We start from the raw sequence: 24,244 nt of genomic DNA on the forward strand, positions 1-24,244 counted from the left end.
ATGTAACAAGTGCTTTTGGGCGTCAGGGACAATGTCTGGAGTAAAAAGTATAATATTTTCATTAGGAATGTAGAGAAGTAAGTCGCTCTGGATAAGAGCGTCTGCTAAATGACTTAAATGTAAATGTAAGTAAAAGTAGTCAAAAATATGAATAGTAAAGTACAGACACCCCCAAAAACTACTTCAGTAGTACTTTAAAGTATTTTTAGTTAAGTAGTTTACACCACTGGTTGTTACACCTCTGTAAATACAGACTGCAGTTACATGATATTATTCAAGTGTAACTATAAATTATTACAATTAATTGCAATATTTACATATGCAAAAAGACTGTAATAAGGACCCGTTAAATGAAGTGTTGCCAAATTATCCAACCTAGACGAGTCTACAAATACCACCACAGTCCAATTAATAATTGCATTTGTTTTCAATTGAGTAGAATTCTACTCTAGTCTGTAAACTGCAGAGAAAATGTCACTTGATTAATGACGCAAAGCCCTGTTATTTAAATGTTTCATTCCATTTGGATCAGTTGTGGGTCTTCTCTGGACAGGTTATAGAAAGGCACCAGCCTGGCTGTAGTTTCATACTGATGTGCTGTCTGATGCACGGTTTGATGTGTTGTCTGATGTCTGATGCACTGTTTGATGTGCTGTCTGATGTCTGATGTGTTGTCTGATGTGCTGTCTGATGTGCTGTTTGATGTCTGATGTGATGTCTGATGTCTGATGCGCTGTTTGATGTCTGATGTGTTGTCTGATGTGCTGTCTGATGTGTTGTCTGATGTGTTGTCTGATGTGCTGTCTGATGTGCTGTCTGATGTCTGATGTGCTGTCTGATGTGCTGTCTGATGTGTTGTCTGATGTCTGATGTGATGTCTGATGCTCTGTCTGATGTGCTGTCTGATGTGCTGTCTGATGTGATGTCTGATGTGCTGTCTGATGTCTGATGTGTTGTCTGATGTGCTGTCTGATGTGTTGTCTGATGTCTGATGTGTTGTCTGATGTGTTGTCTGATGTGTTGTCTGATGTCTGATGTGCAGTCTGATGTCTGATGTGTTGTCTGATGTCTGATGTGCAGTCTGATGTCTGATGTGTTGTCTGATGTGTTGTCTGATGTCTGATGTGCAGTCTGATGTCTGATGTGCAGTCTGATGCGCTGTCTGATGTGATGTCTGATGTGTTGTCTGATGTGCTGTCTGATGTGTTGTCTGATGTGCTGTCTGATGTGTTGTCTGATGTGCAGTCTGATGTCTGATGTGCAGTCTGATGTCTGATGTGCAGTCTGATGCGCTGTCTGATGTGCTGTCTGATGTGTTGTCTGTTGTCTGATGTGATGTCTGATGTGCTGTTTGATGTCTGATGTGTTGTCTGATGTGCTGTCTGATGTGTTGTCTGATGTGCTGTCTGATGTGCTGTCTGATGTCCTGTCTGATGTGTTGTCTGATGTGATGTCTGATGTGTTGTCTGATGTCCTGTCTGATGTGTTGTCTGATGTGCAGTCTGATGTGCTGTCTGATGTGCTGTCTGATGTGTTGTCTGTTGTCTGATGTGATGTCTGATGTGCTGTTTGATGTCTGATGTGTTGTCTGATGTGCTGTCTGATGTGTTGTCTGATGTGCTGTCTGATGTGCTGTCTGATGTCCTGTCTGATGTGTTGTCTGATGTGATGTCTGATGTGTTGTCTGATGTCCTGTCTGATGTGTTGTCTGATGTGCTGTCTGATGTGTTGTCTGATGTCTGATGTGTTGTCTGATGTGCTGTCTGATGTGCTGTCTGATGTGCTGTCTGATGTGATGTCTGATGTGCAGTCTGATGTCTGATGTGATGTCTGATGTGCTGTTTGATGTCTGATGTGTTGTCTGATGTGTTGTCTGATGTCTGATGTGTTGTCTGATGTGCTGTCTGATGTGTTGTCTGATGTGATGTCTGATGTGTTGTCTGATGTGCTGTCTGATGTGTTGTCTGATGTCTGATGTGCTGTCTGATGTGATGTCTGATGTGCAGTCTGATGTCTGATGTGCTGTCTGATGTCTGATGTGCTGTCTGATGTGCTGTCTGATGTGATGTCTGATGTGCAGTCTGATGTGATGTCTGATGTGCAGTCTGATGTCTGATGTGATGTCTGATGTGCAGTTTGATGTGATGTCTGATGTGCTGTCTGATGTCTGATGTGCAGTTTGATGTGCTGTCTGATGTGCTGTCTGATGTCTGATGTGCTGTCTGATGTGCTGTCTGATGTGCTGTCTGATGTCTGATGTGCTGTCTGATGTGCTGTCTGATGTGCTGTCTGATGTCTGATGTGCAGTTTGATGTGATATCTGATGTGCTGTCTGATGTCTGATGTGCAGTTTGATGTGCTGTCTGATGTGCTGTCTGATGTCTGATGTGCAGTTTGATGTGATGTCTGATGTGCTGTCTGATGTCTGATGTGCAGTTTGATGTGCTGTCTGATGTGCTGTCTGATGTCTGATGTGCTGTCTGATGTGCTGTCTGATGTGCTGTCTGATGTCTGATGTGCTGTCTGATGTCTGATGTGCAGTCTGATGTCTGATGTGTTGTCTGATGTGCTGTCTGATGTGCTGTCTGTTGTCTGATGTGTTGTCTGATGTGCTGTCTGATGTCTGATGTGCTGTCTGATGTTTGATGTGCAGTCTGATGTGATGTCTGATATCTGATGCTCTGTCTGATGTGCTGTCTGATGTGATGTCTGATGTGATGTCTGATGTCTGATGCTCTGTCTGATGTGCTGTCTGATGTGATGTCTGATGTCTGATGCTCTGTCTGATGTGCTGTCTGATGTGCTGTCTGATGTGATGTCTGATGTGATGTCTGATGTCTGATGCTCTGTCTGATGTGCTGTCTGATGTGCTGTCTGATGTTTGATGTGCAGTCTGATGTGATGTCTGATATCTGATGCTCTGTCTGATGTGCTGTCTGATGTGCTGTCTGATGTGATGTCTGATGTGATGTCTGATGTCTGATGCTCTGTCTGATGTGCTGTCTGATGTGCTGTCTGATGCTCTGTCTAGGTTGTCTTAGGTGTATATCTTGGTGCATATCGTTTAAACATTTCAATGATGTTGATTTAAAAATGCTCTGTACAATCACAGCAGTATATTATTGTATGTAGCTGAAAGAATCATGCTCTGTCTGGGCCTGGAACTGTCTGTATAGACCGCCACCCTGTGGTCATCTACTGTCTGACCGTATTCACTTCATTCAATGAAAGTGCAGTGGATGATGGATCTGATGTGATGTCTGATGTCTGGTATGACTAGATGATGGATCTGTCTGATGCTCTGTCTGATGCTCTGTCTGGTATGACTAGATGATGGATCAGTGATATCGTTTAAACATTTCTGAAGTTGATTTAAAAAAGATGATGGATCCAGTGTATGTAGCCCAAAGAACTGTCTGGTATGACTAGATGATGGATCAGTAGACCGTATTCACTTCATGGTATGACTAGATGATGGATCAGTAGACCGACCGTCTGGTATGACTAGATGATGGATCAGTAGACCGACCGTCTGGTATGACTAGATGATGGATCAGTAGACCGACCGTCTGGTATGACTAGATGATGGATCAGTAGACCGACCGTCTGGTATGACTAGATGATGGATCCGTAGACCGACCGTCTGGTATGACTAGATGATGGATCAGTAGACCGACCGTCTGGTATGACTAGATGATGGATCAGTAGACCGACCGTCTGGTATGACTAGATGATGGATCCGTAGACCGACCGTCTGGTATGACTAGATGATGGATCAGTAGACCGACCGTCTGGTATGACTAGATGATGGATCAGTAGACCGACCGTCTGGTATGACTAGATGATGGATCAGTAGACCGACCATCTGGTATGACTAGATGATGGATCAGTAGACCGACCGTCTGGTATGACTAGATGATGGATCCGTAGACCGATCGTCTGGTATGACTAGATGATGGATCCGTAGACCGACCGTCTGGTATGACTAGATGATGGATCCGTAGACTGACCGTCTGGTATGACTAGACGACGTTGATGTTAAATGTATACATTTCTATCCACATATCCTGACATGTATTGGGGTGATAAAGATATTCACAGCTGACCTGTGTGGAGGAGCTTCCTGTCAAGTCCACAGTTCTACATCAAACCAAATCAAGCATTATTTATAGAGCACATTTCAGACATGGAATGCAGCACAATGTGCTTCACAGGGAGAAAACAAACAAATACTACACAACAAACATAAGAGGAAAAAAACAGAAGAATAACAATAAAACTGAACAACTAAACAGCACTCTGAAGAAAAGTAAAACTTAAGTTTCGGCCCCTCAGGTTCTCTGGCAGGCTCTTCCAGAGTCTGGGCCCCTCAGGTTCTCGGGGAGGCTCTTCCAGAGTCTGGACCCCGCAGGTTCTCGGGGAGGCTCTTCCAGAGTCTGGACCCCGCAGGTTCTCGGGAGGCTCTTCCAGAGTCTGGAGGTTCCCCAGGCTCTTCCAGAGTTCTCGGGCAGGCTCTTCCAGATTCTGGGCCCCGCAGGTTCTCTGGCAGGCTCTTCCAGAGTCTGGGCCCCGAGGTTCTCTGGCAGGCTCTTCCAGAGTCTGGACCCCGCAGGTTCTCTGGCAGGCTCTTCCAGAGTCTGGGCCCCTCAGGTTCTCGGGGAGGCTCTTCCAGAGTCTGGGCCCCTCAGGTTCTCGGGGAGGCTCTTCCAGAGTCTGGACCCCTCAGGTTCTCGGGCAGGCTCTTCCAGAGTCTGGGCCCCTCAGGTTCTCGGGGAGGCTCTTCCAGAGTCTGGGCCCCTCAGGTTCTCGGGAGGCTCTTCCAGAGTCTGGCCCCGCAGGTTCTCTGGGAGGCTCTTCCAGAGTTTGGGCCCCTCAGGTTCTCTGGCAGGCTCTTCCAGAGTCTGGGCCCCTCAGGTTCTCGGGCAGGCTCTTCCAGAGTCTGGACCCCGCAGGTTCTCTGGCAGGCTCTTCCAGAGTCTGTGCCACTCATGTTCTTGGGCAGGCTTGGTAAACAACAGTAACAGTGAAGTGATTACTGACAGGCCCTTCCCAACAGAGAGAGAGAAAACAGAGAAGTCATGCAGATAATTAAATAGTTAACCACAGAATACTTATTTTCCACCATAATTTGCAAATAAATTCATTATAAATCCTACAATGTGATTTTCTGGATTTGTTTTCGTCATTGTGTCTGTCATAGTTGAAGTGTACCTATGATGAAAATTACAGGCCTCTCTCATCTTTTTAAGTGGGAGAACTTGCACAATTTGTGGCTGACTAAATACCTTTTGCCCCACTGTATGTGTATGAAGGTAGTCAAAATGGTATTACTTCAGTGGAGGCTGCTGAGAGGAGGACGGCTCATAAAATGTCTGGAATGGATTCAATGGGATGACAACAAACACATCAGTGATGTGGTTTCCATGTGGTTGATACCTCTGCATTGACTGCATTCCAGACATTATTATGATCCGTCCTCCCCTCAGCTGCCGCCACGGATTTGGTTCCTTATTCCTAGCAAGCATTGACTACATTTAGCTCGTGACTCGACCAACTTGTTGGATGCATTTGCTGTTTGTTCTGGTTGTGTTTCAGATGATTTTGTGCCCAATAGAAATGAATGATAAATAATGTATTGTCCCATTTTGGAGTCGCTTTTATTGTGAATAAGAATAGAATATGTTTCTAAACACTTCTACATTAATGTGGATGTTACCGTGGTAACGGATAATCCTGAATGAATCGTGAATAATGATGAGTGAGAAAGTTATAGACACACAAATATCACACCCCCAAAAATGCTGACCTCCTGTTATTGTAATGGTGAGAGGTTAGCATCTCTTGGGGTATGACACAAAAAATGCTAACTTCCCCTGTTATTGTAATGGGGAGAAATGTATGATATAAAATGCTTCCCCTGTTATTGTAATGGGGGGGAGCAGGTTAGCATGTCTTAGCATGTCTTGGGGTATGATATAAAATGCTAACTTCCCTATTATTGTAATGGTGAGAGGTTAGCATGTCTTGGGATATGATATAAAATGCTAACTTCCCTTATTATTGTAATGGTGAGAGGTTAGCATGTCTTGGGGTATGATATGATATAAAATGTCTTGGGGGTATGATATAAAATGCTTCCCCTGTTATTGTAATGGTGAGAGGTTATGCATGTCTTGGTGAGAGGTTATGATATAAAATGCTAACCTCAAAATGTTATTGTAATGGTGATAGGTTAGCATGTCGTGGGGATATGATATAAAATGCTAACTTCCCTGTTATTGTAATTGTGCATCTGTAACTTCTTCACTCACTATTGTTCACTATTGTTCACGATTCATTCATGACAGATCCTTAGTGTGGACACCGAGGAACTTGAAACTCTCAACCTGCTCTGCAGCCCCGTCAATGAGAATTGGGGCGTGCTCGGCCCTCCTTTTCCTGTAGTCCACGATCAGCTCCTTTATCTTGCTCACAATGAGGGAGAGGTAGTTGTCCTGGCACCACACCTCCAGGTCTCTGACCTCCTCCCTATAGGCTGTCTCATCATTGTTGGTGATCAGGCCTACCACTGTTGTGTCATCAGCAAATTTAATGATGGTGTTGGAGTCGCGCTTGGTCACAGTCGTGGGTGAACAAGAAGTACCGAAGGGCACGCACCCCTGAGGGGCCCCAGTGTTGAGGATCAGTATGACAGATGTGTTCTTACCCACCCTCACTACCTGGGGGCGACCAGTCAGGAAGTCCAGGATCCAGTTGCAGGGGGAGGTGTTTAGTCCCAGGGTCCTTAGCTTAGTGATGAGCTTCGAAGGCACTATGATGTTGAACGCTGAGCTGTAGTCAATGAACAGCATTCTAACGTAGGTGCTCCTTTTGTCCAGGTGGGAAAGGGCAGTGTGGAGTGCAATAGAGATTGCATCATCTGTGGATCTGTTGTGGCGGTCTGCGAATAGGAGTGGGTCCAGGATATCCACGAGTTTTGCAAAATGTGTATAATCTCCAGTTTAACAATATAGTGAGTTAGGCCTATAATAGCTTAATACACTATATATGCAAAAGTATGTGGACACCCCTTCAAATGAGTGGTTTTGGCTATTTCAGCCACACCCGTTGGTGACAGACGTATAAAATTTAGCACATAGCCATGCAATCTCCATAGACAAACAATGACAGTAGAATGGCCTTACTGAATAGCTCAGTGACTTTCAATGTGACACCGTCATAGCATGACACTTTTCCAACAAGTCAGTTTGTCAAATTTCTGCCCTGCTAGAGCTGCCCCAGTCAACTGTAAGTGCTGTCATTGTGAAGTGGAAACGTCTAGGAGCAACAACAGCTCAGCCGGGACGTGGTAGACCACAACAAGCTCACAGAACGGGAGAGCTGAAGCGCATCATCTGTCCTCGGTTGCAATACCGAGTTCCAAACTGTCTCCGGACGCAACGCCAGCACAAGACCTGTTCGTCGGGAGGTTCATGAAATGGGTGTCCATGGCCGAGCAGCCGCACACAAGTCTAAGATCACCATACGCAATGCCAAGCGTCGGTTAGACTGGTGTAAAGCTCGCCACCATTGGACTCTGGAGCAGTGTAAACACGTTATCTGGAGTGATGAATCACTCTTCTCCATCTGGCAGTCCGACGGACAAACCTGGGTTTGGTGGATGCCAGGAGAACGCTACCAGCCCCAATGCATAGTGCACACTGTAAAGTTTGGTGGAGGAGGAATAATGGTTTGGGCTGTTTTCATTTTCCAGGCCCCTTAGTTCCAGTGAAGGGAAATCTTAACGCTTAACAGCATACAATGACATTCTAGATTATTCTGTGCTTCCAACTTTGTGACAAAGCTTGCACACTGTGCATTCACTCAGCTTCAGCTTGATTTCAGGCATGAGAGAGTCTATTATTTACCCTCCCATTCTAGCTACAGTGTCAGTTCAGTCCATTGTTGGTTACAGACAGCATTGTCCCCTACAAAGGACGCTGTGTTTTCCACCGAGAAGGTGCATGTGACGCAGGAACCCCTCTTTATACTTCTGTAGGTTATTTTTTTCAGTGGGAGGGGGTTCAGTAGGTGGCGGTAATGCACCATAGTGTTCGATGCCAATCACGACAAACCCCACAGAGGAAGAAGAAGCCTACCGCTTTTGCCCGTTTATGTCACGGGCCATAGACCGGTTCCCCACGGCTCAGCATAATCGAATAACCCATTGTTTTCCACCCGGCCGGCCACTCCTCTTTCCCTGTGCGCTTTCACTTCGGATTGGCTGTCCTGTCTTCACTACCCTCTCTTATCTCAAAGTTCCGTGTTAACAGTCAGGCATTTCATTGTTTGATTTGTAGTCAACATTGTCATTCAGGACTCTTCTGGCCCGCAGCTCTAAGATCTTTGTAGTCATGTCTGACCGAGGCTCTTTTGATACCAACGTGGTGACTTTAACCCGGTTTGTGCTGGAGGAAGGGAGGAAAGCGAAGGGGACAGGGAGCTCACTACCCTGCTCAATTCGATGTGCACGGCGGTCAAAGCCATCTCCACAGCCGTGAGGAAAGCTGGCATCGCCAACCTGTAAGTAATTATCATCACACTTAGCATGCATGCCTTCAACAAAATAGGACTTGTCTGTCTCTCTCTCTCATTGGAGAGACAATTTACACACTGAATGAAGTTTCAGATGCACCATATCCACGTAAGGAGGTTGGTGGGAATTTGGGGAGGACGGGCTCGCGGGAATGGCTGGAACAGACTCAGTTGAATGAGAGACAGACCGCATGGAAACTTACGCCATTCAAATTCAAGTTGAAATACCTATTCAAATTTGGCTTAAACAAATTGCCTGTCATTGAACCAAATGCACTTTATGGCAGCGAGGTGAACAAGATTTCCTCATGGGACAAACACCCCATTGACACCCTGAATGCAGAGGTCTGTATGATTCTCCTACATGTTCAGAGAAACTACAATCAATGCATGCAGGGCAGAATTAGGCCAATATCCATTTAATAATAAAAACTAAAAAAAGAGCAATTCAGTTTTGTTAACATCTAAAATACAGTGACCCCCTCTCATATAATTACCAAGCCCTGCAATGCCAAGAGCTGAGCAAAGAAAAGAGTCCCCTCATCCAGCTAGTCCGGGGGCTGAGTTCACTAACCTGTTCTACTAACACACTGAAGCCTCAGTCCCCTCATCCAGCTAGTCCTGGGGCTGAGTTCACTAACCTGTTCTACTAACCCACTGAAGCCTCAGACCCCTCATCCAGCTGGTCCTGGGGCTGAGTTCACTAACCTGTTCTACTAACACACTGAAGCCTCAGTCCCCTCATCCAGCTAGTCCTGGGGCTGAGTTCACTAACCTGTTCTACTAACCCACTGAAGCCTCAGACCCCTCATCCAGCTGGTCCTGGGGCTGAGTTCACTAACCTGTTCTACTAACACACTGAAGCCTCAGTCCCCTCCTCCAGCTGGTCCTGGGGCTGAGTTCACTAACCTGTTCTACTAACACACTGAAGCCTCAGTCCCCTCATCCAGCTGGTCCTGGGGCTGAGTTCACTAACCTGTTCTACTAACACACTAAAGCCTCAGTCCCCTCATCCAGCTGGTCCTGGGGCTGAGTTCACTAACCTGTTCTACTAACACACTGAAGTCTCAGTCCCCTCATCCAGCTGGTCCTGAGTTCACTAACCTGTTCTACTAACCCACTGAAGCCTCAGACCCCTCATCCAGCTGGTCCTGGGGCTGAGTTCACTAACCTGTTCTACTAACACACTGAAGCCTCAGTCCCCTCATCCAGCTGGTCCTGGGGTTGAGTTCACTAACCTGTTCTACTAACACACTGAAGCCTCAGTCCCCTCATCCAGCTGGTCCTGGGGCTGAGTTCACTAACCTGTTCTACTAACACACTGAAGCCTCAGTCTCCTCATCCAGCTGGTCCTGAGTTCACTAACCTGTTCTACTAACACACTGAAGCCTCAGTCCCCTCATCCAGCTGGTCCTGGGGCTGAGTTCACTAACCTGTTCTACTAACCCACTGAAGCCTCAGTCCCCTCATCCAGCTGGTCCTGGGGCTGAGTTCACTAACCTGTTCTACTAACCCACTGAAGCCTCAGACCCCTCATCCAGCTGGTCCTGGGGCTGAGTTCACTAACCTGTTCTACTAACCCACTGAAGCCTCAGTCCCCTCAGCCAGCTGGTCCTGGGGCTGAGTTCACAAACCTGTTCTACTAACACACTGAAGCCTCAGTCCCCTCATCCAGCTAGTCCTGAGTTCACTAACCTGTTCTACTAACCCACTGAAGCCTCAGTCCCCTCAGCCAGCTGGTCCTGGGGCTGAGTTCACTAACCTGTTCTACTAACACACTGAAGCCTCAGTCCCCTCATCCAGCTGGTCCTGGGGCTGAGTTCACTAACCTGTTCTACTAACCCACTGAAGCCTCAGTCCCCTCAGCCAGCTGGTCCTGGGGCTGAGTTCACAAACCTGTTCTACTAACACACTGAAGCCTCAGTCCCCTCATCCAGCTAGTCCTGAGTTCACTAACCTGTTCTACTAACACACTGAAGTCTCCTGATCAGAACATCCAATCAATCAGAATAAACCAAATTATAACACAATCAAAACAAACTACATTGCTTATTGGGAAGCACAAACACAAAGCAAAATGCAGTGATATCTGGCCCTAAATCGACAGTACACCGTGGCTAACTATTTGACCATGGTTACTGATCAAAACCTTAGACAAACCTTGACAAAGTACAGGCTCAGTGAGCACAGCCTTGCCATTGAAGGGTAGACACAGGAAAACCTGTAGAGGAAAGGCTGTGCAACCACTGCACCACAGCAGAACCTGAGACGGAGCTGCATTTCCTGACAAAATGTAAAAAATATAGAACAATTATTGTCTTTTCCCCAAATTTGAATCCCTTATTCACAGTTTCAAAGACCTCTCTGATGAGAGCAGGCTCCCATCCTGTTGGGGGAGGACGCTGAGAGCTGTGGGTTGGCAGCGCACTACATTGCTGCCTGCCATAAGATGAGGGACAGTGTCTGACAGACCAACCTGCACATGTCCTCTACTGTATGCTTATTGTTATTGTATGGTTATTTTTGACCCTTGGTTATTGTTGTTACTGTTGTCCTGTTGACAAAATTGATAATTCAAATAATACTGTTAGTATTGTAAATCTCCAATATGTACGTTTGTTACGCCAAGCGAATTGAATGGTATCAAACATGTGGTTTGATTCCATTGGCTCCGTTCCAGCCATTCTAGTGAACCATTCTCCACTCAGCAGAGGGTAGCCTAGGCACTAAGGTTATCAGGCTGTTTGACCAATCACAATCACTTGTGACATAGGTAAGGTAGGTAGCTGTATTTTATGTACCTTCACATTCCATTTGATGTGGTATTTGTTTATTTTTATTTAACCTTAATTTAACTAGACAAGTCATTATTTTCCAATGACAGCCTACCTGCAGGGATGGGATGAAAATAAATGAAATGCATATATATACAACATGGTGTGTTACCTAAGATGACAACACTGCATGGTAGCAACACAAAACATGGTACACAACATGGTGCAAACATTATTGGACACAGACAACAGGACAAAGGTCCAGAAGGTAGAGACAACAATACATCACACAAAGCAGCCACAACTGTCAGTAAGAGTGACCATGATTGAGTCTCTGAATGAAGAGTCTAAGATAAAACTGTCCAGTTTGAGTGTTTGTTGCAGCTCATTCCAGTTGATAACTGCAGCGAACAGAAAAGACGAGCGACCCAGGGATGTGTGTGCTTTGGGGACCTTTAACAGAAAGTGACTGGCAGGACAGGCAGTAGATATCTCAGATAGGGGGGCGTGAGGCCTAAGAGGGTTTTATAAATAAGCATTAACCAGTGGGTCTTGCGACAGGTATACAGAGATGACCAGTTTACAGAGGAGTATAGAGTGCGGTGATGTGTCCTATAAGGAACATTGGTGGCAAATCTGATGGCCGAATGGTAAAGAACATCTAGCTGCTCGAGAGCACCCATACCTGCCGATCTATAAATTACGTCTCCGTAATCTAGCATGGTTAGGATGGTCATCTGAATCAGGGTTAGTTTGGCAGCTGGGGTGAAAGTGGAGCGATTACGATAGAGGAAACCAAGTCTAGATTTTAACTTCATCCTGCAGCTTTGATATGTGCTGAGAGAAGGACAGTGTTTTTGGTATACACAATCGCACTCACTTCCTCATTTCAAAATTGCAGTATCACACTTGGCACATATTTGGTTGTCTTTACATGTGGTAATGTGGAGTTGTTTTTGTGAAAGAGCACTGGTCAACTAAAACCAGCACATCAACCGACAGGACTAATCTGTCTCTCATTAGAGACACATACAGTTGAAGTCGGAAGTTTACATACACCTTAGCCAATTTTATTTAAACTCGGTTTTTCACAATTCCTGACATTTAATCCTTTTAAAAAGTCCCTGTATTAGGTCAGTTAGGATCACCGGTTTATTTTCAGAATGTGAAATGTCAGAATAATAGTAGAGTGATTTATTTCAGCTTTTTATTTCTTTCATCACATTCCCAGTTGGTCAGAAGTTTTACATACTCAATTAGTATTTGGTAGCATTGCCTTTAAATTGTTTAACTTGGGTCAAACATTTTGGGTAGCCTTCCACAAGCTTCCCACAATAAGTTGGGTGAATTTTGACCCATTCCTCCTGACAGATCTGGTGTAACTGAGTCAGGTTTGCAGGCATATCTACACACAACACACCATAATGACATCATAATGACGAAGCAAAAACACCTTTTTAGATTTTTATATATACATTTGCAAACATTTATGAAAAACTGTTTTGGATTTGTCATTATGGTGTGTTGTGTGTAGATAATTTTTCCTCAGCAAGGTTTGAAATTATTGTTTTAGTCAGACTGTCTGTGCTTTTTGCTGCCAATTTGCAGTCTACGAATGATTTGTAATTACGTTCCGGCACCACGACCATCCACTCCCCAAGGAAATTGGCCCCCAGCTGAATCTAGTTGATGATCCCCAGGATTTGGCTTAGTATGAAATGTAGCCGTAATGCTGAGGTGGCGTTGGCATGCACCTTAAAGCCAGACTCATTTACATCATTTGGGTTTATGAAACAAGGGGGGGGGCCTAGACGTAGCGGTGGTTAGGAGGAGGTAGCGGTGGTTAGGAGGAGGTAGCGGTGGTTAGGAGGAGGTAGCGGTGGTTAGGAGGAGGTAGCGGTGGTTAGGAGGAGGTAGCGGTGGTTAGGAGGAGGTAGCACCACTGGATTCTGGGTCTCTACCCTGGTTGACAGGTATGGCACAGCGGGCAGCACCACTGAGATGGGTAGTGGGTACTAATTGCATCTCCTCTCGTCTTCCCAGGTATGGCACAGCGGGCAGCACCACTGAGATGGGTAGTGGGTACTAATTGCGTCTCCTCTCGTCTTCCCAGGTATGGCATAGCGGGCAGCACCAATGTGACTGGGGACCAGGTGAAGAAGCTGGACATCCTGTCTAACAACCTGGTTATCAACATGATCAAATCCTCCTTCACATCCTGTGTCCTGGTGTCAGAGGAGGATGACACCGCCATCATAGTAGAACCAGACAGACAGGTAACTAACGCTGTTGTCCTGGTGTTAAAGGGATGATAGTAGAACTAGACGAAGGTTAGTTATTGGACCAAAGGTTATTCAAATTCTGGCAGCATTGCTGTTTAGAGCAGGGGGGGGGGCAACCCACCAGAAAGTCCACATTTTGTTTCTATCCCTGCACTGATGAGCATAATACAAATTATCACTTTTATCTGGTCTCCTCCAGGGTAAATATATAGTGTGTTTTGACCCCCCCCCAGGGTAAATACGTGTTGTGTTTTGACTCCCCTGGTCTCTCCTCCAGGGTAAATACGTGTTGTGTTTTGACTCCCCTGGTCTCTCCTCCAGGTTAAATACGTGTTGTGTTTTGACTCCTCCAGGGTAAATACATGTTGTGTTTTGACTCCCCTGGTCTCTCCTCCAGGTTAAATACGTGTTGTGTTTTGACTCCTCCAGGGTAAATACGTGTTGTGTTTTGACTCCCCTGGTCTCTCCTCCAGGGTAAATACGTGGTGTGTTTTGACTCCTCCAGGGTAAATACGTGTTGTGTTTTGACTCCCTGGTCTCTCCTCCCAGGGTAAATACGTGGTGTGTTTTGACTCCCCTGGTCTCTCCTCCAGGGTAAATACGTGGTGTGTTTTGACCCTCTGGATGGCTCCTCCAACATCGACTGCTTGGCTTCCATCGGCACCATCTTTGCTGTCTTTAGGAAGGTCTGTATTCTATAGGCTTCTCTACAGGAGCCATATCTCATGTTGTTTTTAACCAAACAGAAGGTGAACCCAGCGGGCAGTGTGTTGGACCAGGCTGGGTTTGTATGGATGTGTTCTATAAAGTGCTTTGACACCTAATGTATTTAGCTTATACAGTGGCAAGAAAAAGTATGTGAACCCTTTGGAATTACCTGGATTTCTGCATACAATTTGATCTGATTTTCATTTAAGTCACAACAATAGACAAACACAGTGTGCTTAAACTAAAACACAGAAAATATACATCACTTAATCATTGTATCGGTTGTAAAAAGTATGTGAACCCCCTAATAGCTAATGACTTCTCCAATAGATAATTGGAGTCAGGAGTCAGCTAACCTGGAGTCCAATCAGTGAGATGAGATTGGAGATGTTGGTTAGAGCGGCCTTGCCCTATTGAAACAGTCAACATTTGTTTGCTATTCACAAGGAGCCTGATATCAACCATGCCTCGAGCAAAAGATCTCAGAAGACCTAAGATTAAGAATTGTTGACTTGCATAAAGTAGGAAAGGGTTACAAAAGTATCTCTAAAAGCCTTGATGTTCATCAGTCCACGGTAAGACAAATTGTCTATAAATGGAGATAGTTCAGCACTGTTGCTACTCTCCCTAGGAGTGGCCATCCTGCAAAGATGACTGCAAGAGCACACGCAGAATGCTCAATGGGGTTAAGAAGAATCCTAGAGTGTCAGCTAAAGACTTACAGAAATCTCTGGAACATGCTAACATCTCTGTTGATGAGTCTACGATACGTAAAACACTAAACAAGAATGGTGTTCATGGGAGGACGCCACGGAAGAAGCCACTGCTGTCCAAAAAAACCATTGCTGCAGGTCTGAAGTTCGCAAAAGTGCACCTGGATGTTCCACAACGCTACTGGCAAAATATTACGTGGACAGATGAAACTACAGTTGAGTTGTTTGGAAGGATCACACAACACTATATGTGGAGAAAAAAGGCACAGCACCAACATCAAAACCTCATCCCAACTGTAAAGTATGGTGGAGGGAGCATCATGGCTTGGGTCTGCTTTGCTGCCTCAGGGCCTGGACAGCTTGCTGTCATCGAAGCAAAAATGAATTCCCAAGTTTATCAAGACATTTTGCAGGAGAATGTTAGGCTGTCTGTCAACAGAAGTTTGGTGCTGCAACAGGACAACGACCCAAAACACAGAAGTAAATAAACAACAAAATGCCTTCAACAGAAGAAAATACACCTTCTGTAGTGGCCCAGTCAGACTCCTGACCTCAACCCGATTGAGATGCTGTGGCATGACCTCGAGAGAGCGGTTCACACCAGACATCCCAAGAATTTTGCTGAACTGAAACAGTTTTGTAAATAGGAACGGTCCAAAATTCCTCCTGACCGTTGTGCAGGTCTGATCCACAACTACAGAAAACATTTAGTTGCGGTTATTGCTGCCAAAGGAGGGTCAACCAGTTATTGAATACAAGGGTTCACATACTTTCCCCACCCTGCACTGTGTTTACACGGTGTGTTCAATAGACATGAAAACGTATAATTGTTTGTGATACTAGTTTAAGCAGATGGTGTTTGTCTATTGTTGTGACCCTAGATGAAGATCAGATCAAATGTTATGACCAATTTATACAGAAATCCAGGTGATTCCAAAGGGTTCACCTACTGTTTCTTACCACTGTAGATGCATTTTTTTTTTAAACGATCAAATCAATCAACCAATAGTCCGGTGTGTCTTCCAGACGACAGAGGACGACCCGTGTGAGAACGACGCACTGCAGCCCGGAAGGAACATCGTTGCGGCTGGATACGCCCTCTATGGCAGCGCCACCATGATGGTACTGTCCACTGGGCAGGGGGTCAACTGCTTCATGTTGGACCCGGTCAGTACATACCCACTACCGGGCAGGAAGTCAACTACTGTCCCCTTGAGTACTGTCCTCTACCCACATCACTGCAGCTGTTATAGCTCAGCAAGTCAACTACTGCTTGTCCCCTTGAGTACCTTCCTCTACCCACATCACTGCAGCTGTTATAGCTCAGCAAGTCAACTACTGCTTGTCCCCTTGAGTACCTTCCTCTACCCGCAGCTATTATAACTTTTACTGGACCTTTCATGTTAATGTATGTCTGCTGATTGGATCATTCACGTTAATGTATCCAGCTGTCTCTCCGCTGATTGGATCATTCACATTAATGTATCCAGCTGTCTGTCCGCTGATTGGATCATTCATGTTAATGTATCCAGCTGTCTGTCCGCTGATTGGATCGTTTATTTATCTCTCTGTCAGGCCATAGGTGAGTTCATTCTGGTGGACAGAGATCTAAAGATCAAACCGAAAGGGAATATCTACAGTCTGAATGAAGGATACACCAAATACTTTGACCCCGCTGTCACGGAGTACCTGCAAAAGAAGAAGTTCCCGAGGTACCTGCACACAAAGTAGTTCCCGAGGTACCTGCACACAAAGTAGTTCCCCGAGGTACCTGCACACAAAGTTAGTTCCCCGAGGTACCTGCACACAAAGTAGTTCCCGAGGTACCTGCACACAAAGTAGTTCCCGAGGTACCTGCACCTGTTCCCACCTGCACACAAAGTAGTTCCCGAGGTACCTGCACACAAAGTAGTTCCACAAAGTAGGTACCTACCTGCACACAAAGTAGTTCCCCGAGGTACCTGCACACAAAGTAGTTTACCTGCCCAAAGAGGTACCTGCACACAAAGTAGTTCCCGAGGTACCTGCACACAAAGTAGTTTACCCCGAGGTACCTGCACACAAAGTTAGTTCCCCGAGGTACCTGCACACAAAGTAGTTACCCCACAAAGAGGTACCTGCACACAAAGTAGTTCCCCGAGGTTAGGCTTGCGTCTAGCCAAGGTAGTTCCTTACTTGAGATTATTTTCTCTAACATCTGAAACTGGCTGTATACAGAACAGATACAATGGTGAAATGTCCCCCTGTTATTGGCTAACCATTTAGGCTGTAACTGTGTTTTGTGGTTCAGGGGCTAACCCTTACTCTGTGTCTCAGGATGGCAGTGCCCCGTACGGTGCCCGCTATGTGGGTTCTATGGTAGCAGACGTCCACAGGACCCTGGTCTATGGAGGAATCTTCCTCTACCCTGCTAACGTCAAGAGCCCTGAGGGAAAGGTGGGCCCTGACCTCTAACCTCTCAAGGGGAAAGATGGGTCAAGATGTTGTAGCTTTGTGTCCTGGCTTGTTTAGTTTCCTAATGTGGAGGGTCACAATGTGATCAATGTGTGTTCATCTCCTCTATTGCTGAAAGCAGAAGAGCTGGAGCTGAAATAGGAAATGGAGGTGGTGTTCTTGGCATGTCACAACAGTGATGTCTTCAGAACAGTGACGGTTGTGTGTAAGGATGTGGTTCTGTTGAATAATATATTTATTGTTGTCGCCTAACCCTACCACCCCTCCCCTAATTGGAGTAAACTAATGGATAACAAGGCTTAGGCTTCTACTTCCAATTTATACAGAACAAAAAATAAACTCAACATGTACAGTGTTGGTTCCATGAGCTGAAATAAAAGATCACGGAAATGTTCCATACGCACAAAACGCTGATTTCCCTCATGTTGCACAAACTTGTTTTCACCCGTTAGTGAGCATTTCTCCTTTGCCAAGATAATCCATCCACCTGACCGGTGTGGAATATCAAGAAGCATCATAACACAGGTGCACCTTGTGCTGGGGACAAAAGGCCACTCTAAAATGTGCAGTTTTGTTACAACACTGTTGAAGGAATTTAATTCCTCTGTTTTAATTTCCAATTAAAACTAAACACTCTGTCAATTCTTAAGACCCTTATTATATAGGAATGGACAGAGCCCGGTCTTAAAAGTCAAGTAACAGCCTTTATTCAAGAGAGTACTGAGTACACATTTTACACATTTGAAAACGTCAGCGTTTTCTAAATGTTCCGTCTCTTCTTGACACTGGTAGAAAGGCTCTATAGCTCTCAAGCCTTCCCTCCTTGCCTAGAGCCAAGGTCAGTCAGTGTAGATAAGCATTCGAGACAGTTCATTCATTTGTACCAAGGAACAGACCGTCATTGTTCTGAACTCTTGACCACATTCAATACTGGGATCAAGAGAGAATTCATACATGTACAGTAGCATAATAGTATTCTGATTAGTGCATCCTGATTGAAATGTATACATAATTAGTCATTATAGATAAAAATTCCCTTAAACACACAACGCAAGTTTTGAGGTAGCGTGTGTAACAGTATAGAATTTACGTCCGTCCCCTCGCCCCGACCTGGGTGCGAACCAGGGACGCTCTGCACACGTCAAGTCACCCTCAAAGCATCGTTACCCATCACTCCACAAAAGCCGCGGCCCTTGCAGAGCAAGGGGAACCACTACTTCAAGGTCTCAGAGCAAGTGACGTCACTGATTGAAACGCCACTAGCGCGCACCACCGCTAACTAGCTAGCCATTTCACATCGGCTACACGTGGCATGCTAACTGCAGGAATATCCGCCAGAGAATCGAATGTGCATTTCCCTACCATAAGCCGCCTCCAACATCATTTTAGAGGACATCCACACCTGGCTTCTCCAGCCACCTGGACAGCTGATAGGACTATTTCTTTCTGTAATCAAGCCCTTTTGTTAGGGAAAAACTCATTCAGGATTTGGTTGTGTCCCTGCCCAGTCATGTGAACTCCATAGATTAGGGCCAAATGAATGTGTTTATTGATTTCCTTATGAACTGTAACTCAATATCATTTCATGTGTTTTTGTTTGTGCATACATATATATTACATACTAAAAACAAGCCACATGAGGACAGCACCAAAACAAGTGATCTAATCATTCTCTTCGCAGCAAAATCTACAGAGCTGGGATGGTTGTATCCTCATGTACATAAATCAATTAGTATATTTGGTATTTTCTCGTGGATTAAACTGAAATTGCAACCAACTTCCTATGGCTTGTTTAAAAAAAATAGAGATTCTGGAGATTATTTCGTTATCAAATAACTGAGAGTGAGAGGTTGTAATCTGACTAAATGAGAAAAGGTCATTTTTACTCATTTGCCGGAAAACCAGTTTGGATTTAAGTATGACTGAAGCCTTTAGTGAGAGGTCTGCTGCTTTAATAATTTCTGCCCTCCGAATTCATTAAATAAATAGGCCCGTTACATTTTTTCTGGCTTGTTCCAAATAAGTGGAATATTTTTTTTTGCTCATAATTTAAACATGTCGTTAGGTGTAGGCAGAACCATAAGTAAATACGTAAACTGGGATATGACTAAAGAATGAATTAGGGTGATTTCTTAACTTAATATTAAAAATCTACTGTAGTGAGATCACTTTCTTTTGGGATATGAATAACGAGTATACCCACATCATCAGACCATGGATACAATGACAGCTTTGTTTTTAAGCTCTGAATTTCTAGCCCCCTTTATTATTGTTGGATCTGATTTTAATATAATAAATAGATATGCTGATAGCGGACAACCTTGTTTTTCTCCTCTTGACAATTTAATACTTTCTGAGAAGTAGCCATTAGTTACTATTTTACACCTGGAGTTTACTATACATAACTTATACAATGGGATAAAGAGATTCTCAATTTAAAATAGTCCAGGCATGTATATATAAATTCCAGTTGTCTTTTCAAAGTCTGCTATGAATACCAGGCCATTATGAACACCTGTTCTTTCCATGACAGACTGTCCAGGTGAAACTGATCCCTTATTGATGTTAAATCCACTTCAATCAGTGTAGATGAAGGGGAGGAGACCAGGTTTAAAAATCCTTCTTTAATCTGAGACAACTGAGACATGGATTGTGTTCAGAGGGTGGATGGACATGACGAAAGATTTAAGTGGGTAATAGGTGCCGTGCCAGGTGCTTCAGTTCGTGTCAAGAACTGCAACAGTTCTGGGGTTTTCAAACTCAACCGTTTCCTGTGTGTATCAAGAATGGTCCACCACCCAAAAGACCATCCAGCTAACTTGAAACAGCTGTGGGAAGCATGAGTCAACATGGGCCTGTTGAACGCTTTGGACACCTTGATGAATTGAGGCTGTTCTGAGGGAAAAAGGGGGTGAACTCAATATTAGGAAGATATTCTGTAATATTAAGTGTTCTCTGTGTTCTAGCTGCGTCTGCTGTATGAGTGCAACCCCATGGCGTTCATCATCGAGCAGGCGGGCGGTATGGCAACCACAGGAAGTCAGAACGTCCTGGACATTCAGCCAATCAACATCCACCAGAGAGTTCCCGTGGTGATGGGGTCACCTAGTGACGTCCAGGAGTACCTGGATATATACCAAAAACACCAGGCCAACAATGGTAACTAGGGACCGCACACACCAGGCCAACAATGGTAACTAGGGACGCACACACCAGGCCAACAATGGTAACTAGGGACCGCACACACCAGACCAACAATGGTAACTAGGGACCGCACACACCAGGCCAACAATGGTAACTAGGGACCGCACACACCAGGCCAACAATGGTAACTAGGGACCGCACACACCAGGCCAACAATGGTAACTAGGGACCGCACACACCAGGCCAACAATGGTAACTAGGGTCCTAGTAACTAGGGACCAAGCAGGTACACACTCCCTATGTAAAGACCCATTATAAACCAAGAGACCAAAGATCCTCTATCACTTATAAGACTCAGCATGCTGTTGACCAAGTGACCAATGATACACCAACACTCCATCAACCACTAGACTAGACCAAAGATACACCCTCACCACCCAGACCAAAGAATAAGTAAACCAATATAGCCACCAACTACTTCCCATCCTGGACCAGGAACTGAAGGGGAAGTGACCATTTTCCCATTATTCCTTCATTGTAATTTATTTTCAAGGAATTTGCAGTACCTTCTCAGACCACCATGGGGAACCAGTGTGTGAAATATTTATCAGTACAACTAAATGTCAGACAGACCTAATGTTACCTCTATGCAGTATATAAGATATGTGCCTTGACACAGATATTGTTTGTGATGATGAAACATGTGAATAATAAACCTGGGTGGTGCTGTACCAAACAGAATGTTGTACCTCATTTCACAACACATGCAGCAGGATGCTTTGGAACGATCAGATAGAAATATGCTTACTTACAACAATGATATCTATGGCCTGTAGAGGATATTGTTTCGGCTCTTTTCATGGCATTTCTATCTGCAACGTTTGGCTAATGAACCCTGGAGTCAGATGGTCTTAAATGAACAGCAAAGATAAACCAGACTGATGGGCAGCCCACAGTACACTGATTGTCTAACAACATAACACTGTGTCTCGTGATATTTTCTCTGCAAACCAATGATTCTCACAACACTCTTTCAGACAACTTTAGGTCCAATGAACTCAGAGACCAATAGTTTCCATGATGCCTCAGATGAGGACACATTGTACACTAGAGCAGCGGTCCCCAACCACAGGGCCGCAGACCGGTATCGGGGCGCTGCACAGAAAGGATAAACAACTAATTTAAAGTAATAATTATATACAATTCTATGCTATTTGTGCAGTAATTACATTGAACTTGGTGCAGATAAAGTGGCTGCATTCAAAGCCAAACTGTGACTGTGGTTGACGGCGAGTGGACAGGGGCATATTTGACATGTTCCAAACAGCAGGATTTTGGGAGAGACAGACTGGGCCGTCCGTCTCCCAGCTGATGAGCGATCATCTAGCTTCACAGTCAACGGAGCTTGAGCGCTACTTCCCAAACGCCAAAGACCCACGAAGGAGAAGGAATGGATCCGCGACCCATTTGTGAATGTCCCAGGTGAATCGTCCATGTCAACCGCTGTTCCCCCAGACAGTGAGTCAACCGCTGTTCCCCCAGACAGTGAGTCAACCGCTGTTCCCCCAGACACAGTGAGTCAACCTCTGTTCCCCCAGACAGTGAGTCAACCGCTGTTCCCCCAGACAGTGAGTCAACCGCTGTTCCCCCAGACACAGTGAGTCAACCGCTGTTCCCCCAGACAGTGAGTCAACCGCTGTTCTCCTAGACACAGTGAGTCAACCTCTGTTCCCCCAGACAGTGAGTCAACCGCTGTTCCCCCAGACACAGTGAGTCAACCGCTGTTCCCCAGACAGTGAGTCAACCGCTGTTCCCCCAGACAGTGAGTCAACCGCTGTTCCCCAGACACAGTGAGTCAACCGCTGTTCCCCCAGACAGTGAGTCAACCGCTGTTCCCCCAGACACAGTGAGTCAACCGCTGTTCCCCCAGACAGTGAGTCAACCGCTGTTCCCCCAGACACAGTGAGTCAACCGCTGTTCCCCCAGACAGTGAGTCAACCGCTGTTCCCCCAGACAGTGAGTCAACCGCTGTTCCCCCAGACACAGTGAGTCAACCGCTGTTCTCCTAGACACAGTGAGTCAACCGCTGTTCCCCCAGACAGTGAGTCAACCGCTGTTCCCCCAGACAGTGAGTCAACCGCTGTTCTCCTAGACACAGTGAGTCAACCGCTGTTCCCCCAGACAGTGAGTCAACCGCTGTTCCCCCAGACAGTGAGTCAACCGCTGTTCCCCCAGACACAGTGAGTCAACCGCTGTTCCCCCAGACAGTGAGTCAACCGCTGTTCTCCTAGACACAGTGAGTCAACCTCTGTTCCCCCAGACAGTGAGTCAACCGCTGTTCCCCCAGACACAGTGAGTCAACCGCTGTTCCCCCAGACAGTGAGTCAACCGCTGTTCCCCCAGACAGTGAGTCAACCGCTGTTCCCCCAGACACAGTGAGTCAACCGCTGTTCCCCCAGACAGTGAGTCAACCGCTGTTCCCCCAGACACAGTGAGTCAACCGCTGTTCCCCCAGACAGTGAGTCAACCGCTGTTCCCCCAGACACAGTGAGTCAACCGCTGTTCCCCAGACAGTGAGTCAACCGCTGTTCCCCCAGACAGTGAGTCAACCGCTGTTCCCCCAGACACAGTGAGTCAACCGCTGTTCCCCCAGACAGTGAGTCAACCGCTGTTCCCCCAGACAGTGAGTCAACCGCTGTTCCCCCAGACACAGTGAGTCAACCGCTGTTCCCCCAGACAGTGAGTCAACCGCTGTTCCCCCAGACAGTGAGTCAACCGCTGTTACCCCAGACAGTGAGTCAACCGCTGTTCCCCCAGACACAGTGAGTCAACCGCTGTTCCCCCAGACACAGTGAGTCAACCGCTGTTCCCCAGACACAGTGAGTCAACCGCTGTTCCCCCAGACAGTGAGTCAACCGCTGTTCCCCCAGACAGTGAGTCAACCGCTGTTCCCCTAGACACAGTGAGTCAACCGCTGTTCCCCCAGACAGTGAGTCAACCGCTGTTCCCCCAGACAGTGAGTCAACCGCTGTTCCCCCAGACACAGTGAGTCAACCGCTGTTCCCCCAGACACAGTGAGTCAACCGCTGTTCCCCCAGACAGTGAGTCAACCGCTGTTCCCCTAGACACAGTGAGTCAACCACTGTTCCCCCAGACACAGTGAGTCAACCGCTGTTCCCCCAGACACAGTGAGTCAACCTCTGTTCCCCCAGACACAGTGAGTCAACCGCTGTTCCCCCAGACAGTGAGTCAACCGCTGTTCCCCCAGACAGTGAGTCAACCGCTGTTCCCCCAGACAGTGAGTCAACCGCTGTTCCCCCAGGCACAGTGAGTCAACCGCTGTTCCCCAGACAGTGAGTCAACCGCTGTTCCCCTAGACACAGTGAGTCAACCACTGTTCCCCCAGACACAGTGAGTCAACCGCTGTTCCCCCAGACACAGTGAGTCAACCTCTGTTCCCCCAGACACAGTGAGTCAACAGCTGTTCCCCCAGACACAGAGTCAACCTCTGTTCCCCCAGACACAGTGAGTCAACCGCTGTTCTCCTAGACACAGTGAGTCAACCTCTGTTCCCCCAGACAGTGAGTCAACCGCT

The 24,244-nt window shown here is 46.0% G+C and overlaps 1 protein-coding gene across 1 annotated transcript; it reads left to right on the forward strand.

The window, feature by feature from the left end:
- Nucleotides 1-8,291: 8,291 nt before the first annotated feature.
- Nucleotides 8,292-21,390, forward strand: LOC135534056 (fructose-1,6-bisphosphatase 1-like). The gene is given in 8 exon segments (XM_064961198.1): nucleotides 8,292-8,478; nucleotides 8,481-8,562; nucleotides 13,462-13,624; nucleotides 14,224-14,316; nucleotides 16,078-16,218; nucleotides 16,627-16,759; nucleotides 17,363-17,487; nucleotides 20,472-21,390. Coding segments are annotated over 8 exon segments (1,023 nt in total). The 5' UTR covers nucleotides 8,292-8,393; the 3' UTR covers nucleotides 20,673-21,390.
- The last annotated feature ends 2,854 nt before the right edge of the window (nucleotides 21,391-24,244 follow it).

This window comes from Oncorhynchus masou, unplaced genomic scaffold (assembly GCF_036934945.1).
Source record: "Oncorhynchus masou masou isolate Uvic2021 unplaced genomic scaffold, UVic_Omas_1.1 unplaced_scaffold_2954, whole genome shotgun sequence".
Taxonomy (NCBI): domain Eukaryota; kingdom Metazoa; phylum Chordata; class Actinopteri; order Salmoniformes; family Salmonidae; genus Oncorhynchus; species Oncorhynchus masou.